At 42.4% G+C, this 23,295-nt stretch overlaps 1 protein-coding gene across 2 annotated transcripts in view; it reads left to right on the top strand.

The window, feature by feature from the left end:
- RB195_018572 (uncharacterized protein) overlaps nt 1-23,295 on the top strand; it is a gene marked incomplete at both ends in the record, with an annotated part of 90,204 nt that overhangs the window by 30,901 nt on the left and 36,008 nt on the right. Inside the window, 7 exons of one of the 2 annotated variants that reach the window (XM_064186067.1) lie at nt 9,338-9,497; nt 9,556-9,653; nt 17,922-18,032; nt 18,105-18,113; nt 18,177-18,268; nt 18,641-18,835; nt 18,893-19,023. In XM_064186067.1, the coding sequence (XP_064041949.1) occupies nt 9,338-9,497; nt 9,556-9,653; nt 17,922-18,032; nt 18,105-18,113; nt 18,177-18,268; nt 18,641-18,835; nt 18,893-19,023 (796 nt within the window). Of the gene's footprint in view, nt 1-9,337; nt 9,498-9,555; nt 9,654-17,921; nt 18,033-18,104; nt 18,269-18,640; nt 18,836-18,892; nt 19,024-23,295 lie in introns of both variants that reach the window. The other variant, XM_064186065.1, reaches the window with a different exon arrangement.

Genomic DNA, 23,295 nt, shown 5'->3' with positions numbered 1-23,295 from the left:
AAATACTCAGCCAAGTTCCCTTGCAGAAGTGGAGTTCCAGAAGGAGGAGTTCTCTCCTCTCTCTTGTTTCTCATCTACACTATCGACTTACCTAATGTTATCAGAACCTCTTCTCACGTCAGTGTCCAAATGTACGCTGATGACATTAAGATTTACGGCATATACGATGACGAGAACTACCTCGAAGTACGCAATGCACTTCAGACATCACTAGCTAAAATGTCCGACTGGGCCTCCAAATGGGATCTGCGCATTAACCACGACAAGTCTCTGGTTATGCATATAGGTAAAGGGAATGTGGCTGAGTATAGTATGAATGGAGTAGCTCTTAAAATTTGTAAATCTGTAAGAGACGTAGGGATTTTTGTGGATTATAACCTCAACTTCACAGAACATATTGATCATATTGTAAGGAAAGCATACTCGACCCTTTTTCGACTATTCCGCATTGTTCACACCTCTAATCCAACTATTCTCACTCGTCTATACAAATCGTTCGTCTTACCTCATCTTGAATATGGCTCTCAAATTTGGAGCCCTTCAAAGAAAAAAATATATAGCAAAGCTCGAAAAGGTGCAAGAGACTTTTACGCGTATGTTATGCAGAAGAATGTCAACAGACTTAGCGGTGAATAGCTACAAGGATCGTCTCAAAAAATTAGGTATGAGCAGTTTGAGGAACAGACGTATACACGCCGATCTAATCTTGTGTTTTCGGATCCTCAGAAATGAAACCAAATTAACGCCAAGCAAGTATTGGTGCTTCAGACCTACTAGTGAAAGAACTGGTGGTTTCAATTTACATTACCCTAAAATACAGCATAGAAAATTTGACCTGATGTTCAATAACTTCTTCTATAGAACAGCTAGATGGTTGGAGCTCTTACCGCGGGATATTGTTAAAGCCGAACATAGTAGGATGTTCAAGGCGAATTTGAAGAAAATTGAAACAAGCCGGTGTCTGAATATTGATGTCTAACCGCATGCCTCTAATTCTAGCAACTCTCTGATGTCTGGTGCCTTTTGCACAGGGCATGGAACTGGATCACGGATTCCCGTCAATGATACCTCTTAGTTGTCTTTTGCATTTCTCCTGTTTTTGTACTGGCTCTCCTATAGTTACCTTTTTCAGCTTACTGCGAGGCCACTCTTTTCCTTCTTCCGACACATGAAGTCTATTCCGGTCACTGAAGCTCTTTCGCTAACGAGGATACTGATATCCTTTGGTCATATCTCTCTTTAATTTCATGCGTCATACTAACTCCTCTCTCAATTACTTCGGAATAACCTTCTTTGCTAAGTACCGCATCTTTTGGCAGGTTTGCTCTTGGCTGTCGCTTGTCTAGATTGTGGTGGTCAGTCGTTTGAGGATCACAAAAGTTGGTGAACCCTCCTGCTTAAGGTCTCCTGTCAGACTCGCTTTTAGCTCAACGTGCTCCCTATGCCTTGGGCGAATTTGGCTTTCCGAACGTTGATGTTTCGGCAACGTGACCAATGATAAGCGCTCTGGAGGAGATAGTAGATGTCACAAGAGGATTCTTTACCTTCTGGAGTAGGAGAACGACATGTTGACATTAGCACTTGTTATCTACCGCAGGAAGAGACAGCACCAGTCTTCTTTGGCAATAAATTGGGTTCCGGTTTCAATAGAGTTTGTAGTTTCTTTTCACTCCTAAGAATCTTTGACTCAGACAAAGGATGTTCCATTTGTTTTTTTTTTTTTTTCTTTATCTTCTTTTCTGGTGCACCATTGGTGTATGTGAATAAATAAATAAATAAATCTCACGGATAAGGCAATGATGGAGGTAGTTTTCTAGCTTGGAGGTAATGTTCCATTACGACGCTTGACCCTGATCCTAACCCTCGAGTCTAATCGTACGCTCACTAAACGCTGATGTCCATGTTAGATATGGGAACCGTCTGTATGTTGCAAGACAAAAGCCTCAATCAAGGATAGGGGATTAGTTATTGGTTACACCACTTGAATTAGACATGGACACCCCGCAGCTACACCTGGATGGTGCGACACTCTTCTGCTTGTCGCCAGATGAAGAGTTCACATAACAGCATTGCCATCTCAAAAGGTCGAGAAGAGAAAGACTGCTGGGTTACATAAAACAGTGGAAACATGAGTGAAAATCTTTACCATTTTTATACGTACTTATAGAAACAAAAACTCTCCTGGTGTTTTTCTTTTAGAAAACTCTGTGTAGGTCCAATAATAGACCAATAATAGGTAATCCTACTGATGTGATCTTGGTTCTTAAACGGTATTCTATCAGTACGTAGTAAGACCACATTGCTCTTTTGCTCAGTTATGTTTTCGCACATCTATCCGACATGTTACGTGAGCAACTTCGCCAACTGCGCTTAGAAAGCATTTATGTCATTATGTAGGTCATTTAATTTTTCTGATTCATTTCCTTTTATGCCAACGTAATAGCGCTGTATAGAACATTGGGAGACTCTGAACCACTAGTGACCTTTTAAACCAGACCTAAACCCAAAGTAAACTGTGTGTCGTTCCCTAACGAAGAGACACACTTGTCCAATAATTGAAAAACAAGATGGTTCTGAAAATTTAGTACTAAAGAAATTTTACTCCTTTGCTATTCTGCTCACCTTTGAAAAATAAAAATCATATTCAAATACTTACATGTTTCGTTTTCACTGAACTTGCGCGCCCCAACATCTTTTGCAGTCGTTCCGTCCGTACGCCATCGTTATCCAAGATCTCCTCATGTTTTATAAGCGTCTTTGGCAAGGTCTTTGAGCGGTATCCAATTGAGCTCTCAGCTAGTCATGCAATTAACACATCCCATCTCATTGTCCGCCCTCAACGGCGTCTAGCGTCTCATGAGATCCACTGAGATCTATATCGTTCTTTTTGTCCATTTGTCGTCGATTTTTCATATAATACGACAACCTCATGTACGCTTTACTTTCGATATGTATTGCGATGGGTTCTCGTGGGTTGGAGCTATAAAAACCAGCTAGGTGTTACGTGCCCCGGTTAAACTCCAGATCTGTGTATAGTTGGTAGCTACCGAGAGGTGACACCAGTGCCTGTCCACGTCCAGAGAGCTACTCGTTTCCGGTGCGCAACAGAGCGCTGAAGTAATGGTTAAGTCGAACAAGTGGAAACGGAGATGTTGATCCATCAATTGGTCTGTAGTTTCCCTAACGATTGCAAATGCTGGGTGCTATGCTCTCATCCTTCTATTCAGTTCTTTCTTCAAGACGTTCTCAATATTCATGAAACGTCTGAAGTACATGTATGACGAAGTTTCACGATTTGGGAGCTCTCATGTTGGTCTCCTCCTTTCTCGCAGTCGACGTTCTTTATAAACTTCTCTTGTCTTCTTTTTATCTGCTCCCAATTCTATTCTCTTCCTTGCTTTTAATTTTCTGACTATTGTCTCTGATTTTTATGGTAATTCTCGGAAAGAAAATTATGTCTTCCTCAAAACGAAGATTTCCAAAGAAACCTTCACCAACAAGTATGCTAGGATCACTTCAGGATCTCGAAGATATATCACCTATCATAGTCTCACCTTTTTGTACCCTCTATCCAATGGCAATGGTGAGTTGGCGGTGGAAAAGCTGTGTCATAATGATACATCCATCGCAGAAATAAGCTAATGTTCTCACATATGACGCTCTGCACCTTGGTCGACCAGCGGTGACCGTATTTCTGCACTGTTGAAGGCTTCTTGGTTGACGAAAGTTAGGACAAGGGACAAGCGATTTTCTCGTTGGACCCATACGACCCTCGGCACTGTCTGGTGGTCCTGTCGGAATCCAGCTTGTTTTTGAGAGTAAGCTTCATCCAGCATCCGAAAGCGCATGGGGATGATCTTGGTGAACACTTTGTGTAGGGCGCTCAGCAAACATATCAGACGGTAGTTTCGAAGGTCCTATCGATCACCCTCCGTATGGATAATAACAGTTTGTAACATCTTCTACTGCTCTTGTATCTGATTACAGGAAGCGAATGATCGGAGTTGCAAGGGAAAGCGGTTGGGAGTTTTCGGTGTGCAGTAGTGAATGAAGATTAACATGATAACCATTACAAAATATTAAGTAGTATTAGACAAATACATGAATTATAAAATACTACAAAAAATAATATTGAATGATTACATAAATTACAAAATATCACATTTAATTTCAAACGTAGGACAGTATGGATGCCCCAACATTTTGTTTTGAAATTGTCTAACGTGTTGACGATATAACAATAACACCTCGTAGGTTCGACATTTGGCTGGGTCAAATTTTTGCAAAAGAGTTAGGAAAATGAAACTACATCTAAAGAATGAAAGTTTAATTATACGTAATTTTCAGCAGTTTAAATGTGGATTTATTGGGATTTAATGACCAAGAAAGCTCAGATTTTGTGCTCATTATGAGGTCTGGGAGAGCGCGGTTATCTTCGTGATAAGAGAACCTGGAGTATTTTAGGTGGTTTTTCAGTGAAGAAAGTTTGTGTTACAAAGCAGCCATATCGCTGTCGTATCGTTATTTTTTCCCACATCCTAGTCTTGTTCGAACTTTGTTAGGACAGAAATGGCAAGTTTTTCCATCTTCGTTCCATCAAAAATTTGGAAAAGCGGCGAGGCCCTAGAAAGCGAGTAATGCAACATCTGACGGAGAAAATCTTGACCACAACATACAAGAGGATGATTTGCTTTACGCTATTTTACACTGAGATATAGAATTCTACTCAAGATCACACACTTTTCGGCTCCCGAGCGAAAATTGGCAATCCAAAAAAAGTCGGAAAATTTCAAATTTTCTCCCATTTTTGACAAGTTTCCCCATTCCAGAAAAATGGGACGACGTTTTAAAAAATCACCCACATATTCGTGTAGAGAGACTAACCAAATCCCCACCCGCGAAATTTCTGCTTTCTGAAATATCTGGTTCCGTCAAAATTTAGATGGGACAAATCCAAAAAAAAAGTCGGAAAGTTTCAAATTTTGTCCCATCAAAATCCCAAAAAGATTAGGCGGCGAGAAAAACATTGATATGAGTGTTTTGTAGAGCAAACCTTCCCCTCTGAGAAACTACTTAAAATATTTATTTTGGTCCTTTTATCACGAAATTCGCGATCCCCCGGACCTACCAATGTGCAGAGAATCTGAGCTTTTTTGTCATTAGATTCTACTAAATCCACCATTAAGCTACTGTAAACTAAGTAAAATTCAATTCTTCATTTTTTAGAAGTGGTTTCAATTTCCTAACTCTTTTGCAAAAATTTGACTCAGCGGGGTATTGAAGCTACGTTCCATTATTACACATTCCACACTTTGTACACTTTCAAAACAAAATGTTGATTTTTTCAGGGTTTTTCCGACATTCCTCTGTAACTCGACCTATTCGAGAACCTGACTCTTCTCTTTTTTTCGTCGTATTCTAACGTTTAATAGGTGTTTAAAGATATTTCATAGATATTTTTAGAGTAAAAATAGAATAAAGTGAAAGTAAAAACATTTGAATACCAATAATTCAACAACGTTTTAGCAATTTGCTTCTTCTGCTACTTGGTGTTTCTTCGCATCTGTCAGCTACCGATTTTTCTCATTTGCCATTTGTTCTTCGGCTAATTTTAGATCCTTCTTTTGCGAAACACATGAAATTTCTCATATATTGAATTGGCAACAACCGAGAACTGCCGCAGGAACATTGGAGAGGGACAAGAAGTAGCAGAAGAAGAACAGGGAGGTCGTATTGGAGAGGGTCGTGTCACATCATCACGCTTGACCCTGCGTTCGGGGGTTTGTCAGGTTTCATGATCTTGATCGCAACTCACACTGCCGATGGAAGAATCGGCGTTGCAACTTGACCAATGGGGATGATGGAGATTGACGCAGGAGTTGATGAACCGGAACGTTTTGAGTAGAACCTCTTCGTGATGATTTTCTTTTCACCATGAGAAAAGATACGTATCCTGTCTTCGCTCAGCAGGGCTATAAGCGGAATATTGCTTCGCAGAGGTCCCATCGACACTTCCTTAGACGTGTTCTTTTTTGTGCTGCTTCCAGAGTTTTCTTCTGTCTGTATTTTGAAAGACCTTCTGCAACGGCTTTCTGCAGCTAGTGTTTGCTACTAATCGTTCAGTGTGCGATGCATCTGGATCAAACCTCAAAGTCCTTTTTCTTTCCAACCAATCCTTGGTAGTTTCAAATCCAATCCAAGTTCATCGGGCGCGGCGTCGAGGCACATTCAGTGTAAGCTCGCAATGCCCTGGGAAGCAGCCGTAGTCTGCTTTCGGGTCTTCTTCGATAAGCGAGACGACACATCGGGACAAGAAGTCATCGGGTATGCAATCGTAGTATACTTCTTTAACTTTCGTTTTCATAACAGATATTCTTTTCCATATTATGACCGAGTCGAATTTCCGCTGTGTTCAGAACCTCTACAAAAGTATGCTACTACTGAGACGTAAAGAAGACACCACATCTGGTTGGTGTCTGGCTGATCTCCGTAGGAATTTTTTTTGCCGTTGATCCTTTCCCATATCTACCGACGATGGTCATTGTTCATGAAAAGAGAATTCCCACGAAAAAAGACAAGCATCGGACATTAACCTGGCGAGATGACCAGCGTTTTCATTTCCCTTAAGAGCAGCACGAATCTGATGTGGTGAGGGAATCCGGGGGAGAAGCTAAAGATGGGACTGTAGATTACAGGATCCGGGGTAGTTCCGCCTATCCCTTCCTAGTCGTCGTAAAAACGGCATGAGAACAGCTTCAGTTTCCAAGAGGTTCGTTAAAACGCTCCTCTGTGCACACATTCAGGTCCACTCAACAGCCTATTCGTTGGTTCTACTTGATCAAGCTGAGAAGACACCACTGATCTTTGACCGTTCGCACTTGGATGCTGCGCGTGCACAAGGGTGTTGCGTCGCGTAAAGCGTCCAAGTCAGATTCATCAGCTGCTGATGTTGGTGAGCAACAGTTGATGATAGTTACAGATTCTTGGCACCGAGTGGAACTAGCAGGCAAACTGACAAGATCTCTTGAAACTAGAAAATAGTGCAGAACAAAATCGACATCGCCCAAATTTCGTGACAGAATTTCTTCTCCGCAAATGATGAGACCACCGTCCTTCGTCTGTCGCACTCTTTCCGCTCTTGGTGTCTTGCAGAGCAATCACGTAGCCTCCATTACGAGTCGTGCAGGAGTCTTCTCGGTGGAGAATCAAAAACCTCTTGAGCAACCCGAGATTTTATGGTCTCTCAGCAGTCGCCATGCCGCCCGACTTCTGAGACGACAGGATCCAGTATGCGGAGTATTGAGACAGTGTGTATACTGGAGCGGCAAGAAGCATTTTCCTTATGCAAAACAACCCTACCATAGCTAGCTTAGTTTAGTTTAGACTTCTAATTCCGAGAGTTTGGAAATTTCGGAAGTGTCGATCTCTTATTCAGCTTGGTAGACCTTACCATCGCAGTTCGACGATCAGAGTTGCATGTGTCTGGTGAACTGTTGTGAAAGTGATCCTTAAGTGGCTTATTGAACATTGGGAGGAATTCACCCACCACAAACAAGCCGACTTCTCCAGGCCGGTTTGCCACATGTCCACCTTCAAGAGACACATCGAAGTGTGGCAGCGACACTCTAATTTGTTGCAGTTGCTCTTCTTGGACGTGAAAGCCGTTTTCGAGCGTTGTCGTTCGGGAAAGCTGGACGAAACTCAATATGTTGTATCAAAGGTACCTACTGTTTGTGGTTTATGGCACGTGTTGATTAGATGAGGCCTCTAACAGGAATAAGGGTAAGAGACAGCCATTCGAACTGCTGGGTGAGTTCGACTTTTTACCTTCAACTTTTTAACCATGTGTTGACTCGAATACGAATTCACTCTACTGGTCTACGCCAATCGTCCTACCGTGATGTACGGATTGGTAACTCAAAAGTTGGGCAACACACCTGCATCTGTGAAAGAGAAATTCGACTGCGCAGAAACGACGCAGTTTATACGGGTGCCTATATATTTTTGGATTAAAGCGGTGAAGATCTTTGCGTGGAGGTACATGTGGTGCATTGGTGTGGCAAGCATAAAAATCTTGCAGTGACGTTTGAAAACAGCCAAAGAAAAGCCCGTATTCATTTTTCGGTCGTATTACGGGACTACCAGACTACGTTGCTTCGCGTGTTTTGAATAGTCTCTTGGACAAAAGTTGTTTGAGAGATACGTCAAGTTCCATAGGATACGGTAACAACGACGAATGGACTGATTCTTTGCGAGCTGTCGCTGAAGATCGAGGAGATTGACCACGCCTACGTTCGAGAACGACGCATTTGTTCGAAGATGCGGACAATAGACCGCAATACTATGTTATTCTATTGGGTTGAAGAGAAGGTCTTGAGAAATTTGTCATTCTTTCTTCTTTATATTTGTGTTCATCACACAATGGAAATTAGTTATTAGTTAGTAGATGCACGATTTTTACCAGCGCGGTTCACCTTTTCGATTTCTTGGCATCTCCTTTCTGATCTGGTCTGTTCATAGTTTTGGGCAAGGCTTGTTTATACCTAGTAATATATTCCTATATCGTGGCATATATAAGGGAGAATTAATTACAACAAAACTGCTATCATCAAGCAGAGAAACCTACGAGTGTTTCTGAAAAACGGTGTTAAGAAGAGCAAGCAAAGGAAAACAATACGTGAAGATGGAAGTAGGCAACTTTCGCAGTTTTCTGCTAATTAATGGGATTTGCGCGGTTCCTAAGACTATTTTTTGTGAGTTGTTACCTTTTTGATGTACGCAGTGCTGAGATCCAGGTGGTTGAAATCGCTTTTGAAGTTCTAAATTTCAGCATAAATATAATACAACTTGCTGCAAATGTTTTACATTAATTGCTACAAAGTTCAAGAACATTAACAACACAATCTTCCGTTTTGGTCGAATTCATTTGTGCATGGGCATTTCTTCAAACAACGAAAGGAAACTTTTTTTTTGAATTTCGATGTCAGATAATTTCAGTTCTAGTAAAAAGGTTAGGTTTGCTAATTATTCAGCTGAGAAGGCATTAGTAGACCATTTGAATAGAGCACTTAATGTGGTAGCAACCCATAGTCACAATTAATAAAGTATAGTAGAACTACATCTAGCGCCAGGATTTTACAAGTTACATATTGCATTTTACATTTTATCTTAATACTGCTGCACAACTGCCGCAACGCAGTAACTTTCCTTGTTTCACACATTTCCTCTTCCTTCTTACTTGGCCTGGTAGAACGCCAAAAATAGAGCAAGGAATTTTGGCTACATTTACGCCATGTTTTTGAAGTTTACTTATGCTAGTTGAATGTGTTTTTTAAAGCTCTTTCACATGATGTCGTACTGGCGGGACGCCACATTAATGACATTTCTGTGCGAATACGAAGCCTGAGTAAGAGCACGTCTGCTCTAACTGAGAAAGAGTTCTACAATGTGCTTATCAGGAAGTATTTGATGACAGAAGAACAACTCATCAGAAATGGGTAGGTGTGCAAATGTAGATCCGTAGATTTCTTTTCTATCGCCATTTTACCCTTCTAGGTATCCTCGAGCAGTATCGGGTGAGGATGGTCTGGTCTCAATTGCCCAGAGTCATTTCGAGATTTCCAAGTCGCAGAAATCGTGGGCGGCAAAAGAAGGTGCGGTATTTTATTATGACTAACCAGTAAGCAAGGAACGGTAGAAAAATTTTTAGAACAGTTACGTTGCAAAATCTATATTCCGCATCCGCGCAGTACACTGATTCACTAGTTTTTGAAATCAACAGCAATATGAACAGTTCATGCATTCTGCATAAGAAATCATCATTGTCGATTGTGCCTTGAAAGTGAGAGTGGAATCGGGTGCGTGTAAAGAGGGTCCCAGGGAATTTTCTGTCGAGGTATGATTGTAGCATGCTCTGATCATGCCTCGGCAGAACAATTAGTGATGGTGCGGATTCTAAAGAAATTCACTCGTGCTACCTAAATAGCTGCTTACCTACCGCTAATCATACTCTGCATCACCGACTAGGATATAATTCACAAGCTACTAAGTTCTTTTGGAGAATCAGACACATTCTTTGGAATTTTGTGATGTGAGGTAATCTCTGATTTGTAGCAATACCAAAGGGAAGAGCAACTCTCACGTGAACTACGAAATGAAGATGCATCTATTAGCTTCGAAATGTGTACATGAAGATTTTCGTTGAAACGGGGAACATTCCGGCTGTCAAAAGTTGAAAATGAGTTGGGAATGAGGACTATCGTTATCCTACAAGTCCCAAGTTTTTTTGTTGTATAATTTATTCCCGGACAGAGATTCTATCCTGTATCTCTAATCTCTTAGAAAAAAAAAAGAATCCACTTGATCAGATTTCTAAACCTCCTGAGGGTAAAACTTAGACAAAATTGGCTCCGTCTCTCTCTTAGTAGACCACCAAACAAAATATTGTGTGTTATTAAGTATATTGTCTTCAATTTATTCAGTAATTTCCTTCGTAAGTAATTCCTACTATTCTTCTGTACATATTTTCTTATAACGGTGTAGCTCTTTGCGCCTCTATAGCTAGAATTGCATCTAAGACGATTATCTGCATCCCCATGAACGGCTGGAGCTCGGCTTCGTTGGAGGAGGGGTGGTAATTTGACCCGCAGTTGAATAAGTGCCTGCTAAAGAGCAGAAAAAGGTGTCGGAAAATTAGAGCTGCCATATCGTAGGCTAGCTGTGATCACTAAGCTGCGTCCATCCATTACCACGTCATTGAGCTCATTTGCCATGTTAGTATTGCAATTATGTAATAGAGTTGATTTCTAGGAAGGTTCAAACAACAAAAAGGCAATAACGTAGAAAGTGGGAAAAACCTAGGAAATGAAAATGCAGAAATGAAGCAAAAACGTGGAAGGTTTGTAGAAGAACAAAACAACATCAGAAAACATAAATGAAGTTGAAAACGTTCCGAAATAAATGTAAATAATTGTTTTCTTTAATAGAGCCGGACACGAGGTTGTTATAATCCTTTTATTCTTCTTCAGGTTGTTGTAATCCTTCTTTCTTATTCGTGGCTAACGTTTCGGCAACATCGCCTTCTTCAGAGCTTGAAAGGGGTGAAATCGAACGTGATTAATCCGATCAACGCCTTATCCGCCCAACAAAGAAAGTCCTACGTTAACCGTTGGGCCTCATAACTACCGTTCCTTAGTGAAATCCTGTTAAATGTAAATAGTGTAAAAACGAGGACCTGCTCGTTGAAAGACGTGGATCTGTGAATGAAGAAACTATGTAGAAGATATAGATATATTTGTATTTAAACAGGATATTTAATGCACGTAAGATACTGCAATTATTTGTAAAAGTTTCGATTGGTTTGTTTTACACAAGCAAAACACTATTATTCTCCATTTCTGGGATTTCGTGTGCAGTCCTTCGATGTATTTCCATACGTAAACGATCAATAATCCGCACAAAACGAACAGAGATAGCGTGCCCTTGCGAGGCATGTTTCGCACTTCATTAAACGATGAGGACAAAAAATAGACGATGTGTTGGGGGCATCAGGCAGACGCAGCGATGCTCTACTGACGCTATCAGCTGCTGCACAATTAACGGTCCCCGTTGCCAGTAGTTTCCCTTAAGGATAGCTTGTCGCGGAGGTTTCCGTATCCGCCAGCATATTCACTGGACACGTAATGTCTCAGAGGCATTCGTGGAGAATGCGCAGGGACCCCCTCTACCGTTCCTTAGTTAACTCCTGTTAAAAGAGCAAAGTATTTGTTATTAAAATGCATGGAAAGTCAAAGATTTCGATAATTATCATTCTATAGTCACCCACTACACTACACTATTCCTACAGTCCTGTCACAAATCCGACTTCATTGCAGCATCCTATTGTGCTGCTGATAGGTCTACGTTAAACATCTGTGTCTTAAAGGCAACATAAACGAACCATCATCAATGTGGTCACGAAACTGACCACATTGATGTCTCTGTAGACAAGTATGACTTACCTGACTCAATCGGCGATATCATCGCCTTATGCGATTACCCGCATTTTCTCCGAGGTGTGTCCTCTTCGAACATAGCTCTGCCCAACCTTCTCGATCTTCTGCAAGAGCTTGCACGGAATCAATCCACTCGTCGCTGTTCCGTATCCTGCGAAACCTTACGTCTCGCCTGAACTGCCTCTCCGCGCCGAGTCCCCAGGTTCTCTTTCACCACCTCTGTCCAGAACTTCTGCTTTCGGCCAAGTGGCCTCCTCCAGCTTGAATCCGACAAAATCCTCAAAACTCGTTGAACAAGGCGATCTGCTGGTCTCTTTATTATATGACCAAAGAAGCGAAGACGATTTTCTGTACCCACTTCCGATTGCGGTGCGAGATGTTGATGTCTTCTACGTGTCATCCGCCGGTACACCACATCGACTTCCGCGTAAAGCTCTTTATTGTGGCATATCCTAGGCTAAAAGTAGCCAAGTAGCCGTCTAAGTAGCTGCCCTTCCAAGCACTCTAGCCTCTCCATCGCCGTAGACGGTGGTGCCCAAGTCTCCGATCTCTAAATCATGATAGGGCCAATTGCACATAGGTAGACGCGCAGCTTGACTTCGTTGGTGATGGTAGCCGACTACAGGCATTTCGTTAAGGAGTTGAATGCGGAAGTGGCCGTAGCACATCTTTGCTGAATATCTTTCTCGTAGCTGCCGTTGTTCCTCAGCATAGAGCTCAGGTAACAGAACTCATCGACGAGTTCGATTGGTTGTCCGTCCACCCTGATTCCCGTTTGAGGTCTCGAAGAGACCCACATCTGCTTGCATGTATCAGGGCGTAGACGTAATCCACAGGCTGCAGCCAACTACGATGTTGAAGTTTCGTAGTGTTTTCAGCGAATATAACATCGTCGGCGTACTCGAGATCAGTTAAAAGGGGCACCCTGATGGTGCTAAAACAGGACACTGATCGACCGTTCTTCGCATGATGTCGACGATAGCTAAGTGGAACGGGAAAAGTCCTTCCACCGCCCCTTGCCTTACTCCAGTTACCACCTCGAATGATATTGTATATCCAGTTGGTGTTCGCACTGTAGCAGTTGTTCGTTGATTCATGTCATCAAGCAAACGAAAGAACCTTTCTGTTACTCCATCGGCGCGAAGCGCGTTGAGAAGACGGCCTTGATGAAGAGAGTCGAAAGCGGCTACAAAGTCCAGAAAGGCTAATTGCATTGGCTTCGAGTACCGGTGCCAGATTTTGGTCACTCTCCTAACGAACACCTGGTCAATCGTAGATCGGCCAGGACGAATGCCAGCTTGCTCGTCGCGCATTGTTTCTTTGCGATGCTTAATGAGTCGGTCCAGGATAATCCGCTCCAAAACCTTGTACATAACACGCAACAAGGAGATTCTCGATAATTCCTAGAGTCCGTGACGCATATCTTCTTGTGAAGGGGAATAATGATAGCGTGTCTCCACGAGTCAGGTACCTTTCCTCTATCCATATTGAACAGATGATCTTCGTCATTTCACGAATCCTAGACGGAAGAAGATATTTCAGCATTTCTGCGCTAATCCCCTCGTCTCCACCAGATTTTCCATCCTTCATCTTTTGAATACGAATGCCAGGCCGAATGTTCAAAATCAGCATGAGTCGCCAACTCCATATAGGTATAGAAGCGACCAGTGCAACTCGAAATTGGGCATGGAATCCGCGCAGCGGCGACTGACGTCATATCATGCGTTCTCTCCTGAAGATTACACTAGAAAGAAAGATAGACCGAAATCAGAACTAATAAATAGCCTACATTATGTTTTAAACCGGAACCTCCAACACGATCGGTGGTTCCTCGTTAACTGCATATGTCGACCTATGAACGTGCTTGAGTTCAGGAGTTGACGGCGCTTGCCGGTTTAGCAAGGTTTTAACGTGATCTCTCCAAATTGGAAGGGTTGCTTCACCGACGGCCTTTCCACTGGTTCCACTTCCACTCCAGTGCTGACAACTGGAGATCATCTTCCATCTTGCCGCTATACTGCTTTAATAAAGCATAAGCTGTCCGCGGGTTCTTGTCTTCCCACGGCGTTCAAACTCCTTCGCTCTTGACGTCCACTCCTTATCGCTGTCTTGTTGCATTTGACGACGCAACTTCCTTCTCGAACGCTTTTCTTGGTTGAAATCACTAGTGCTGCGTGTGACGCACACAGAATGTACGTGGATTTTGTTTCCGTAGATGCAAAAGCAGATTTCTTCCACGGCATTAGAAGCGAGATGTTTTTGCAGCGTCCTGGATGCACTTTGTGAAGGAATCCGCATCAAAAAAATCATCGCATCAAAACATCTTCCTGGTTCGTACTCCAACATGTATTGACAAATTCGGAAATTCGTTTTGCATTCTTCGTCATTCAGACCTCCCATGTCAATTTTCAGTTAAGGAGGTACTCCTCGGCTCCTCTAATGGTATGTTAAAGCTGAGAAGAACTGGGCGGTAGTTAGAGTCGAAGGCAACGTTCCAAACAGCCTGGATTTTCGGATATCCGACCGAGGGATTTTCCTCGTCAGAACGTAGTCGAGCTGAAGTTTAAGAGTCCTCATCTTCCGCTTGCGCTGCTCTTCAGACCTTAAAAGGATTGAGCCCTGCCACGTGAGCTGATATCGTCAATGATTCCTCCTAAACGTGGAAGCGATGATGAGGCTCGGCTGTTCACTTAAGTCAAGCAGACTGTCATTGTTGTCCGACGTGCGCTCCGCTGGATAATACCATTTTTCTAGCACATCGAATTGTTGTTCGAGTCCCACCTTCGCATTCATAGACTCCGACAATGACCACCTGCTGGGTGGGTGTTTAGACATCAACGCATTGATTTCATCGTAGAAGGCTGTTGTTCTCAGCGGTTTCCGTAGGTGCGCGGGCGCTCACAATCGAGAATTTACGTCCTAGGCAATCCCGCAGTCGTACGAAAGCTCATCTAGACGACGTCGAGCCAAACTCCTCCACCAGTTTGTTGTAATCGTTCCTCACAGCTGTCGCGCATCTACCTACTTTCTTCTCATGAGCATTGTCGCAGTAATGGTGTAGTTTTCGATGCTGATGACGGGCCGATCTCCCACTCCTGTTTCCTCACAACGGCACACAGAGATGTCGCAGGAGACAGACAGGGCACTTCGTTGAAGTGCACTCGACAGTGTCCGACAGTTCAGCGTGACGAAACGAATTGTTGTTGCCAAAGATTCCACGCGCCCTTCAGGCAGTTGACGTTTAAGGTTGTGGGCTTTGGCGATGTGCTGGACGACAGCACCTTTTTGCAATGTATACGAATATCTCGTCATATAACAGTGCAAGTTGTATAGCTCGTACGTTCCCAATGCGTACACTCGAACGCCTGACTGTGTTTAGCAATCAAACTTGTATACGCACGCTTGGACAAATGTAGAGTTCGTATTGTAGATTACGTGTATGAGCGTGGCCCAGCCCAATTCCTTCCAATTGCCATAAAAAAGACTCGAGAAACAGCGTTAGGTACATTAGACTGCGCCACAATGTTCGCGCGCCGCGTCCATGAGTGAGCAATTGACAGTCATTTAGGTCTCCACAGGAGCCTATTCATGCAGCTGTGGGAACCGGAGCATGTACAAGGGTGGAGCATTCTAACGTACCTCATAGGAGCTAAAGCGGTTCCCACCCCATTTTGAAGACGATTAGGCTGGTGCACGCTCATACCCGTAATCTGCGCCTCGCACTCTGTATTTGCCCATAGAGATCATCGTCAGTTTCGTGATACGTTGTCTTCAACTATAATATCGGGCTTAAACCGTCATTAGCTGCGTTGCGACCAGACTCTTAGTACAGTGCACAAACACGATGACGCAGTGTCCGGACTTCTACGATCGCGTGACCTGCACAGAAAATCAAAATTTAATAGCATCCAACTCTGACGCAGAGTTAGTCAAGTATATGTCAGCAGAGAAATTATTATTTGTTTGTAACACTTTATTCGTAACTTTCCTTCTCATCGTTGTTCGTTACTGCCTTACTTAGCGAGTGCTGTTCGACTTTCTGCCGTCCTTTATCATCTCAGCGGTGATAGTCACTTATCTTGAGCTTACTACACTCAAGCTTTATATGCGTGTGGCCCTGTATTTATAATTCCTAGTGTGTGGGGTGCTGAGACTCTTGGGATCTTTCCCCGAATCGTTCCAGTGAATAAATAGGTGGTTCAGTGAATGTTAATTGCCACAACTAGACGACCACTCGTGAGCAATGAAGGCGAAGTATATGTGAAGCAAACCAAACAACAGCCAGCATAAGCGGGCCACCCCCATAAACTACTTGAGTTGCAGTGAGGTCACGGTAAGTGACCGTTATGGGGGGTGGTCGTTAGGTACCCGCAGCCGCCGCGACAGCCGATCATCAGGGAAAACGACTGGCAACGGCGATCGTTAATTGCGCTGCGCAGCGTCAGCAGAGCACTGCGCTGCGTTTACCTCATGCCCCGCCCATCACATCCTTCATCAGCGACTCTTATCGTCTAATTAGGTGCGAAACATGTCTCGCAGGGGCACGCTATCTCTGCTATTGCCTCCGTATGGAGTATCGATCGCTTACGTATAAAAATATATCGAACGTTTGCACACTAGATATCAGAAACAGGAAATAATTGTACGTTTTATTTGCGTAAAGCAAAAAAATCTAAATTTTACAAAGTATTGTAGTATCTTACGTGCATTAAATACTCTGCATAAATACAAATATATATATATATCTTCTATATAGTTTTTTTTAATCACACATCTACATCTTTCAAAAACCAGGTTCTCGGTTCTACACCTTTGAACTTTTATTTTGGAGCGTTTTCAATTTTCACCTAGCTATGTTTGCATTTGTTGCAACATTTGTTTTACAAATACAAATTAGAAAAAAATACAACTTTACAGATTTTCTACGTCTTTGCTTCATTTTTGGCATTTTCATTTTCTACGTTTTTTTAAATCACTTTCTACGTGCCTACGTTGTTGTATTTTTGCTCTTTGAACTTTCCTAAAAGTCAACTCCATCACGTTATTGCAATAGAAACAGAGCGGCACATGACCTCAGTGATGTGGTGATGGATGGGCGTGGCTTAGTGATCACAGGTAGCCCAAGATATGCCTGCTCTGGCCTACCGACAGTCTCTTCTGAAGGCACTTATCCGGCTGCAGATAATCGGCTGCGGGTACCTAACGGTACGCACCCGACCGTTATTGCTAAATGACACCTAGTCTGATGTAAAATAGTATCTTCATTGATAGCGTGTAGCCGCTCTTCTGCTAACAACAAATCTACAAGTGAACCACCTGTATTCCTCGGATTGATCCCGAGAGCCTCAGCACACATCAAACTATTTTTCTATTGATATGTTAGACGCTGATACTCATAAGTGGCAATAAACACCAGCGATGAACAATGATGCGCGCATGCTACGCAATCGCGTCCTTGGATTTTGCTCATCCGCTTACGCCAAATTGCACAAGTTCTGCGAAGAGTCATCACGAACTCTTCGTGTTTAGCTTTGACAACTGCACTCACTTAATATCGCGCGTGATCGTTGTGGATTAGTCTGCGATAGAGGCTGTTTATGAGTAATCTCCAAAATCTCTATCTCAAATTTGTTCACTTTTCCCAACAGTTGTTTGCAGAAGGTCGTCCCTATCATTTTTTACGTCACACTTGAAATTTTACGAATCTCACCCATTTTTCACTACCAGTTAAAAGACAATTCGTAGACTCAATGAAAAGTATAATAAGTTTCTGATTTCCGACCCGCAAAATTGAGGTGTGTTCTTTATATTTGCTGTAGAAGGGCCTCAAGAAATGTTCTACTTCTTTTTCAGATTTCCAAATCTATGTATCATTTGAATTCAATATCTTCATTTTCCTTATGTTCTATTTTAATTTTTTTGTTTCAGATCTGGACCGCCTGTGTTCGAGATGTCATAAAGAATTCCGTTTGGATCCCAGAGGAACAATAGTTCACGCTGAGTGCGTTTATCATTACAAAAGCCTGCAAAAACGTGGAGGTGAGTTATTTCTCTTTGTTTCCCGCAAATGTTTCAATACAGAACGGTACGTTGTTATAACAATATGTTAAGGAATGCGTGGTGAGTCGTTTTTTGCTTGTTGTGGTGCGGATCGAAATACACCTGGCTGTTGCGTTGCCGAAGCTCATGTATCCGATACTCTGAACGCTGATGCACTTCGTGAATTTACTCCGACGCCAGTTTCTCGAGGAGAAGACGATCCCAGAAACCATAAGGTTTTTGAAACGGAATTGTTTGTTCAAGCAAATTTGTGCATAATTATGGAGGGTAACATTCTTCTTTATTTTGGTCATAATCTACTGTATATACTTCTTAGCCTCATTTATATATAGTCGGGTTAAAACGAAATGAAGCACGGACATTTGCGCAAGCGGCTGCGCTCGAAGCGGAGCGGTGGAGCGTAGCGGTTGGGATCGTGTAAGGATCCAACCACCTCTGCAGTTCGCCATGGTCCCACCTCGATTCCAACCGCTGTCTCCACCGCACCGCTTCCGAGCGCGGCCGCTTACGCAACGGTCCATGCTTCATGTCGTTTTGACCCAACTATACTTAGCTTGAGGTAGTGTACATCATACAAAATCATCTAGGTGTATGCATTAGATTGTGAAATGGTCTACGGCGTATGGGGACCGGAACTGGCTCGTGTTTCCGTTGTAGACATGGATAACAAACTGGTACTCGACCTTATTGTAAAGCCTCACAACACTATTATCGACTACAATACGCGGTTCTCAGGTTTGACCGCGAATCAGGTGGAAACATCGACTATCGATCTTTTTGAAGTTGGTTTTTATTGCAACTCTAAATCAGTTTGAAGAAGCTTGTGATTCTGTTTCAAGGCACAAAATCGTCTTTTCGAAATGGTCAATGAAAAAAGTATACTTATCGGACACAGCCTTGAATCTGATCTTAAGGCTATGCGGATCCGACATGAACGAGTAGTTGACACCGCTGTGGTATTCGAGCATAGGTAATTATAAAAATTTAGTTCTCATCATTTTCTTTCGTAGATCGTGCTGATTTTTTAAAGGCATCAGCCCACGAAACTGGGGTGGTACGGGTTTCAGGCGGGTGATACCTATACGGGGCCGTAGATTGTGGGGAAGATGATGATTCGGTTCATCTCCCTTTGTCAGTGTAAACGGATGACCCCGAAACTATTTCGTACTAGGGCTTCTGTTGTAATGCGCAACCGTTGCGCCCGCCCCTCCTGTGAGGCTTGCAACTCGTCCCAATTGGTTTCCGACGAGTCGCAAGAAGGGCAGGGCACAAACGTTGCGCATTGCAACAGGAGCCGTCATAAGAAACAGCATTCCGGGGTCGTCCGTTTACACTGATTACGGGGAGAGGTGAGTGAAATCCTCTTCTCCCCACAATCTACAGCACTTATAGGCATTACCCGCCTGAAACCCGTATCACCTCAGATTCGAGGGGTGATGCTTGAAATTCATTTATTTATTGTTGCTGCCTTCCCAAGCTCTTCTATATCGGAACAATCGATTAACAATATCGGAACAATCGATTAACAATTATTATAATGTCGTTATAGTTATTGACCTACATCAACCTACACTGATAATAGTCAACATCTCATTATGTCGTTGCTAGCGCGAGAGACCGTTGAACCACATAGCGCTAGAAGCATATTTATTTTTTTAGCATGTGTATTAAAATGAGAAAATGCGAAGTAATTACGAAATTGTTTATGATCAAGTCACAAAAGAAGTCCATAAATTGCCTTAAAAGTTCAAAAAGTTCCTTGACAAATGCAGAGGGTGTGATTACATACAGAAATGTAGCATATGAAAAAACCGGGAAAAATTTTTGAAATATGCGTAGAAACCTCAACTGGTGAATTCCCAGTCTCCATAGCTGAGTAGGACAAGATCTACAATGTCGATAATTGCCCGAGGACGTCGTTTACGCCGTACCGATATGTGATCAGATAATAGTCTAAAACCGCGTTCTATCGATACACTATTGCTGAACATGTTGCTCTGTCTTTCTGTAGAAATGTTGTCTCCCACGTCCAGTTGGACACTCGAGAGCGAGACAGTTCTCACAACGTCAAGCTAGTGTGGCGGCGCTAGAATTGGAATCAGCGAGATTATTGTGCATCAGTACCATAACAACGATGAATTAAAAAGCATATGAAGATTTGTGAACTGTGGTGACAGTATGCATCGTTTTACGTCTCCGCATGACGAATACACCCGTCATCCTCATTATTTTTCTTTTCTTCTAGAAGAGAAGGCTTTGAGTGTTTCCAAAATGTAACGGTATGGAGGAAATATAGATGTGAGAACAAGTTTGAAATTTTTTTAAACTTAACCGATTGACGACCGCGCTCTTTGCGTGTCTTGCATATGAGACCGCGCTCTTTGCGTGTCTTGCATATGAGACCGCGCGCTTTTCTCATACGCCGCGGGCGTAGCCGACCGGCGGGCCACGCGGTCTCGCAAGACCCCATTTTTGCTTTAATTCCCTAATTTTGAATTCTTTTGTAGATCATAACGAATTCGGGTTTTTTTTTTTGGAATAATTCTGATCTGGATGAGAGTTTCGGCCAATTGCTGTTAGACTCTGATGCTGAAGATAGTGATGGCGATGTAGATAATTCACAGGCCGACGTTCTAGTTCTTTGTCCAAAAAAATGATTCTGATCCCGATTCTAGTTCAATGAGTACAATTAGCAGTGATGGTGATGATAGCGAGAGATGGACAAGCGATGCTGAAGCTAACAATAGATGGGATCTTTCGGGTCATCATGGGCCAGATAATACAGTATTGATTTGCTCTGCACCAATTGATTTCTTTGAATTGTTTCTGGAAGACACTCTCGTTAATCTAATAGGGATGCGGAAAAGCCAGAGATCTCACATTCGTAGAAACAAATAAAAAAGAATTGAAGAAGTTCATAGCACTCCGCATCCAGATGGGACTTGTGAAAATGCGTAGCCTATGCGATTACTGGAGTATGCGTCCTGCATTAGGCGGTCATTCATTCGCTTGGAGGATAATATCCAGAAGCCATTTTGAACAACTGCTACTTTCTCTGCATTTCTGCGATGATTTTGTTTTTTGTGACTTTTGTTTTTGTTCATGTTCCCGTTAGAAATAAATACTTCCCGGACCATTATGCATTTAGCTTTGTTAGAATGCAATATATGTGATAAATACTTTAAAACTTTGAAAAGTTTAAAAATTTATTGTAGCCAACAATTTAATCACCGTGGCCCACCGTCGGACCACACCGGTCCCCGCGACCCAAAAAGCGGGCGGACCACGCGGTCATCAATGAGATAAATATAGTGCTGACAATTTAGGGGGATCCCAAAATCGGTGCTTCTATTTTTTCAAAAAAAGGCGAGAATAAAGCTTTATTCATACAAAGACTTTTTTTTTTACTAAAATGAGGTTAATTCTACTGTAGAATTTCACAGAAAATATTTCTATGTCAATTTTTTGCTGATTACTGAACGCGAGCGAAACGAGCACTGCAAAAACTGAAATTTCATGGTTAGCCGGAAGGACAAACTGGTCAACATTTAAAATACCTAGTTATGTGTAGGCACCGAAGACAGTTCTCAGGCGACTGACCGATCTTCCTCAAAATTCGCCCAAAGTCCTCGGGACAGCATACAGAATACAGGTTATTTTTCGCAGGAAAGTACATCTATCGGTTGTATCGGTTTTTTTGACTTGAAAGACTTTTGCTCTGAGCGCAGTAAAAATTTGCCACTTAGGATTTCATCGTCTGGAATCAGGAACGTGATAAATATCTCATCCGAAAATGTCATTTTTTGCTGTCTATTTATCCCTCTTTTATATCTCCGTGTGCTCATTAAACAATCATAAATAGTGATTCTCAGATAAACTACTTATGAAAATTGTAAACATAATATTTGTACGCTCTACCGTTTGCAAAAAATTAAGCCAGTTGTATTTTCATGCATTTTCATGATTTCAGGCTTCAGGCTTTCTGTGCTGTTCCTTTCGCTCGCCATCACCTATCAATGAAAATTGATAGAACTGGCATTTTCTGCAAAATTAGAATTGTGCTTTTCTAGCAACGGTTTCTTTCTCTTTTTTATTATAAACAAACGTAGTTCATAGTTCTCTTTCTAGACGCGTCATTTCTACATTTGGAGAACATTCGCAGTTCAGATTCAAGCACTCTTTCAATTCCAACATAATATAGACACAATCTGAAAGCCTTACCCTAAGCTCGAGTTTTTTTTTTCTGTTTTTTCTCATCAGTTATCACAGAATGTTTTAACATAAAATGACGTGAACGACATCATCGCGCTGATAAAGATAACGTTCAAACCATGGCTACTACTTAAGCAGCCGGTTTCGGTTTTCGTGTTTCCACTTCCTGAGGAAGGCATGTTACCAACCTGAGGAAATAGACACGCAGAAGAATCATAGAGGTGAAAAGCAACGCGCGCGGTGGTCATGGATATAAAACGGTTGCAACATCCCGTTTACCTTTTGCCACATGCATACGAAGTTACTGCGCGATACTAATGCATTGTGACGCACCAGTTCCACTCCGATGGACCCGCGTCATCCCATTTTACCGCTTTGCGACGTTGGCGCACCAAATCGACGCTGTGTGATCTGTCGCACCCCCCTTTTTGGAATTTCGTAACACCCAGACAAACACACATACACACATACATACAGACGTAACAGAATAAGCACGTTATCATATAGCATGATGCTTTTGATATCACTTATCAACACTTTATTTGGCTATACGTTACTGATTTGTTACGGGTAACGGTAAAGAGGGTCCCGGCGGATTCTCCGCGAATGCCTCCGAGACATAATGTGCCCAGTGGATACGCCGGCGGATACGCGAACATACCTCGACGAGGTCACGCTCCCGTCGTTGAAGACGCAAACAACCATCTTTGATGTTCTTCCAGCTAGAGACGCAGAAAACTGAAATATGCAAAGAAGAGTGGCATGAGCTGTCGAAATTACCGAATAAGTCAAAGAATAATAGTGTTAGATAGAAGAACATGGGATTTTGACTCCCTTTATAATAAAAAAGGGAGTGAGTTTGTCTTTATATCACCTTCAGAAAGTCTGGAAATCTTACCAAATTTGAACTCTTTTTCTTCCTGTAAGTTCCAAGAAGTCAGACATATAGAAGGTCTCTCTGTTCCGTAATAAATTAGGCCTAAAAAAAAGCTTGAGAGATAGAGGATAACGACAATTCTCATTACTGTCA

This window comes from Necator americanus, chromosome II (assembly GCF_031761385.1).
Source record: "Necator americanus strain Aroian chromosome II, whole genome shotgun sequence".
Classification (NCBI taxonomy): Eukaryota; Metazoa; Nematoda; class Chromadorea; order Rhabditida; family Ancylostomatidae; genus Necator; species Necator americanus.
Note: the sequence above shows the minus strand (reverse complement) of the source record. Positions and strands in the feature narration are given on the sequence as shown.